The sequence below is a fragment of the Sinohyriopsis cumingii genome, chromosome 13 (genome assembly GCF_028554795.1).
Source record: "Sinohyriopsis cumingii isolate HCF-2022 chromosome 13, ASM2855479v2, whole genome shotgun sequence".
NCBI lineage: Eukaryota > Metazoa > Mollusca > Bivalvia > Unionida > Unionidae > Sinohyriopsis > Sinohyriopsis cumingii.
The window spans coordinates 52,829,194-52,834,459 of NC_142973.1; the positions used below are offsets into that span (position 1 = coordinate 52,829,194).

The window sequence follows — 5,266 nt, forward strand, 5'->3', positions numbered from 1 at the left end:
CCAATCTCTGTAGCATCAAGGTCATTTAAAGTGGGTGGTATTATAGAAAGGTAGACAGATGTAGCTCTGCAATGATACCAAATAATCTGGACTTTCTAGCTGCACTACAAAATACAGAGGGAGAAACATAATTTGTTTGACCCAATTTGTTTCCACCAAAAATTCACCTGTGGTCAGAATCCAATTGTGTCTGGATTTGGGATTTTTTGGACTTTAGATTTAAGGCAGACCAGTCTGAACTGCACTGACAGGCAAACCATTGCAAAAAGTAGAATAAGATGGGTATTTAGAATAAAAAGTGGTCTGGATTCGAAAATGATTGGTCTGTTAAGCAAAGGAAAAAAAAAAGAACTCCAACTTTTACCCTTCTCCTCATGCGTAAGAGAAATAATCAATGAAAAATGACATTTCTAACACAACTAGGCATTAGGTTAACCAAAAATCTCTTGGAAGTCAATGCATTAGGATGTATTCAAAAAATATTCCCCCAAAATGTTTTCTACTCACATTTCGGACAAAAATGCCAAACCCCCAGGGGTTAATGAGTTAAACACCATTGAAACAAATTTTACCATACTGATTCCATAATGTGATTCTGAAATTAAAATATGAAATATGCCTTTCTTCTTTTATATGTAATTATTACTCATATTTCTGTGTGATAACCCTCTAGGAAGGCCAACCTTCTTATACGGCCACTTTCCTACTGCGGAAGTGGTGGCTTTATCAAAGGGGAATCACTGTGAACATGATAATTTGGAAGAAGAAGATTACTTATGACCATTTATTTCATCATTGTTATGCTTTTGTTCTCACCCCATTCAAATCCATAAAGAGTAATGGTGAACTTCATCTTCTCAATGGCAAAGGTCAGGGTGTAATTACAGGGGTCTAGATGTAATGATGCCTTGAAGGTTCGCCCAATTATCCAAACATCGATGCAGCAGTCAATTCCAGCACAGCCAGGGAGTATATGACAAGATATGGGCCCAGGCAATGTTATCAGATTTATGTGCAGGGGACAAGCTTAAAAATAAATATTTAATTTCATGTTTATAATAAATACTGCAACAAGTATTGGAGTATATATCTTATATATAAATTATCTTAGCATTAAATGAAGTTACAAAGCTATTGCCAAGTAATTCATTATTCTCAATTTCTTAGAGCCATCAAAGCTAATTTACATATCAGCAAATATTCATGCTCAATTTCGCCACAAGATATCAAGTCAGCTTCTTTTCATAATGGTCATGGTCAAATGAATGGAAATTTTAAAAAATTTAATATTTTTTATTTGTATGACTGCTCTGTTACAGTTCTCTATAGCTCTTTCTTGTTTTCAAACTCATCTTCATAATTAATGTGTGAAATTAAACAATTGAGAACAGGTCCTTAAAAATTCAGTAAAAGTCAATCCATATCAAAATCTAAAACTTTTCTTTAAACTTCCATACTTATCACTTTGATCTAAGGCTGTATATAAATATATTTATCAGTATTTTCATTACTGCTTATGAAGAATTTCTAAGTGTCAGAAAAAATAATGGTTTTCTTCAGTATTAAATAATCATTTTCAGTTGATTAATATCAATAAATTTCCAATGAAATTAACTTGTTACATTCTGTTGGCTTGACTTCACTTGCAAAGATTTAGGAAGGGGATGTCCACGTTTATTGCACACAAACATGTGGCTGACAAGCCCAATATGTGATAGGTACATCCATCCACAAAGGCTGCAGGGGAATGTCTGGGTTGTAGTGGGTGCTGCTGATGGTTCCCAGTTTTTTTTTTTCTCATCGTTTTTCCTCCAAGCTGGCCATTCTGTTTTGTTCAAAAGTGTCAGTGGCCCAGTGAACTGTACATTGCCAACTTTCACGATCAGCAACTTGTGATGCCCGTTGGCAGTGATCAATGCCACAGGTGGTGAGGGTCTTTTTCAATGAGTCTTTATATATCTTTTTAGGTGCACCTCTGTCATGGTGGCCAGTGGACAGCTCACTATACATTGCAATCTTTGGCAGGCAATGATCCTCCATCCTGGACACGTGCCCTGCCCAGCGTAGCTGTATCTTCATCAGAGCACGGCCTCAATGCTGGTGATCTCTGCTTGTTTGAGGACTTCAGTGTTGGTGATGAAGTCATTCCAGTGGATGTTAAGGACAGTGTGGAGGACGCATAGGTGGTGGCTGTAGGTGACCCAAGTTTCGGTGCCATATAGGAGGGTGGTCCATATCACAGCTCTATAGATGCTGATCTTTGTGTCTCTCTTGAGACTGGCATTGTTCCACATTCATTTATAGAGTCTGCCAAAGGCACCGTTTGCCTTGGCCAGTCTGTTGTCTATTTCTTTGTTAATCTTGGCATTGGAGGACATCACACAGCCCAGGTAGGTGAACTGGTGGACTGCATTCAATTCTGTCTGGTCAATGAAGATGCTTGGTAGCCGTAACTCTTCCTTGGGAGCAGGCTGGTAAAGTACCTCAGTTTTCTTAAGGCTGACCTCAAGACCAAAGAGCTGGCAAGCTTCTGCAAAGCAGGATGTTATGCGATGTAAGGCGCAGCTTCTGTGTGGGCAACAAGGGTGGTGGTGTTCTCTAATCAGTTTGTGACGGTGAGCTGTAATTCTGTGCAAAATTCAAGGAGCAGGCGCCCATTGTCATTGCAGCCACCCATGCCATGTTTCCCCAAAACAGATTTACAGCCTTCTGAGTCTTGGCCCACTCTGGCTTTGAAATCTCTGAGGATGATTATTTTGTCACTCTCTGGGACGCTCTTGAGATGTATGCACATGTCAGAGTAGAATTCATCCTTTTCAGAAGGATCTGCCTGGAGTTTTGGAGCATATACACTGAAGAGTGTGGCATGTTGTTGGTTCCCTAACGGGAGATGCATGGACATGATGTGGTTGGTGTGACCAGTGGGAAGGTTTGTTAACTTGATGGCGATTGAGTCCTTGATCATGAAACCAACACCTGAGAGTTGTTTTTCAGTCTTTGGTGTTCCTGACCAGTAGAGATTGTATCCAGTGCCGAGTTCTCTCAGATTTCCCTCCTCTGAAAGGCGGACTTTGGTAAGTGCAGCAATGTCAACAACAAAGCAAGAGAGTTCGTGTGCCATTAAGGCAGAGCATTGTTCTGGTCTGTTCCTGTTGGTTGAGTCTAGCATTGTTTTGATGTTCCAACAAGCCCGTTTTAGTCTTTTTCCACGATGTGAGGCAGGCGGGGCATGCCTTGTTTTCTTTATTATGTTTTGACCATTTTGGAAGATGCCCGTTGGCTGGCACAGGCCAACTGGGGTGGTAAGGAGACGAGTTTTGGTTAGGCCACCTTTTCTAGGCCCCTCTCCATGCAGAGCAAGCAGTGTTGTCCCTAGAAAAGGCTGCTTGGTCACTACGGCTGCTGCTGGGTGATGGTGTTGTCTCTGGATCAACACCAGATGGCTAAAGGCCTGAGTCACCTGCATGTAGGATTAGGACTGCGACTTCCAGTGACATCTTTTACCTGCTGTTTTCACACCTTTCCCATTGCTTTAGGGCTCAATAGAGTCAAACGTAAACAGTAGACAGTTCCTTCATGACTGTGTAATGGAGCTTTTAGGTGGAGTACAGTCTGCACAAACTGGCCCCACCCTTAAACATGGGGTTCACCTGCCATGGCCCAGCAAGCCAGGATGGTGACAGCAAGGTCCACAGGCTTTAGGTTTTATATCAGAGTTTCCCTCCCCTAGGCAGATGGCCAACCATGGCTTAAGAGATCTGCCTTTCCTGCTATTTTGAACCATTGCAGGTCGGCCACAGCCGCAATCCACTACTACATATGGCACACCCTGGTCCCAAACATGTGGCCGTTGATCTGTAGAGACTTTCTGCCCTAGCAGGTGACTTCCCTGTAGAAGTTCATACGCCTAGTGATGCAGAGTTAACATCACCCCCATCACATTGTTTTGTCTGCCAGCTGAAGCGGTGTACCGGGGTATGTTGGGAATGATTCCTTCTTGGAGGCAGATGTGAGAGATTTGGGAGTTGGATGAGGACCAGTGCATCCCTCCACTCAGAGAATGAAACTGCCTGACAACAAAGGTACTACCTCTATCCAGAGTCCCCTTTACCCCCCATGATGTTACATATTTCCACTATAAACCTTTAATTGTGAAAGCAAACATTAATATCTTATACTAAATTAATTTGAGGTGAACATGTAAAAAGGATTTTACACCATTCTTCACAGTTGTGAAAAAAGAACACAAGTAGAAAGTGAAGTGGCAAAAACTGCTTGTAATGACTAACACACTACCTCATTCAACCTGCTAAATACAGTGCAACCACACTATAATGCGCCCTGCAATAATGTGAATTTGGACATAATGCGGTCATGGCATGGCTCCCAAAATTTAATATTTTTATTTGCACATTAAAAAAAATGTTTGCTTCAAAGTACATGAAAAATTGTATAAAAAATGTATTATGATTTTAGGGAAGAGATCGTATATAATATGATCATGGCATGACTCCTGAAATTTTAAATACATGTACATGGATTTTTCTAATACCCATAAAAATACTTTTTTTGAAGTATGGAAATATTGTGTAAAATGTTTATTATCACTTTGGGGAAAAGTTCGAGTATGAATTCAAATATAATATGATCATGGCGTGGCTTCTGAAATTTAACAATTTCACCTGGTTCTTGAAGCGTCATGCCAAAATAAACATTATCAGAAATGTTACTTATTTCTGATCCATGAGTAAAGCCAGTAAGTCGTCTTTGTGATTGTCTTCAATTAATTCTGTATACAAATGTTGCTCAAACAATAGCCAACATGTGTTTCTTCTTTGACTGCATACACAACCAAGCAGCAGACAATGCGGTGGTTGATAAAAAATTCTCACAATTTAATAAACATAAAAAAATGAAAGCCAACAACACGTTTTTGGGGCTTGGTGGTGTTATTAGATGCAATCAGTTGAACAGTAAATAATGTTTGCTTTATTAGCTGGAAATTGAAAGGGTATGAAATTGTACATGTGTTCAGCTTAAAAAACTGTATATAAGTGACTCGTGACCATTGCAGGCCCACTGCACTTAATTCTTGGATTTTACATGTGTATGGTGTTTGCTCAAGAATTCATCATTAATTTCCTATTTTTACAAAATATGTTTTACCATTATAGAATAGCAAGTTCACAAACGCAAGTCGTTCTCTGTCCAAGTGAAATTGTATGACCTGGATTAACTAAAGAAGGGCAAACAACAAACTCAGCTT

At 39.9% G+C, this 5,266-nt stretch overlaps 1 protein-coding gene across 1 annotated transcript; it reads right to left on the bottom strand.

The window, feature by feature from the left end:
• Positions 1 to 2,602: 2,602 nt before the first annotated feature.
• On the bottom strand, positions 2,603 to 3,466 carry LOC149785562 (protein CFDP2-like). Its single transcript, XM_089979911.1, has one exon. It carries the CDS (start codon positions 3,464 to 3,466, stop codon positions 2,603 to 2,605), a length of 864 nt encoding a protein of 287 aa, XP_089836037.1.
• Positions 3,467 to 5,266: the final 1,800 nt, after the last annotated feature.

What these genes read in the sequence shown, in the direction of transcription:
- LOC149785562 (XM_089979911.1), bottom strand. Translation starts at nt 3,466, where the DNA reads ATGCAGGTGACTCAGGCCTTTAGCCATCTGGTGTTGATCCAGAGACAA.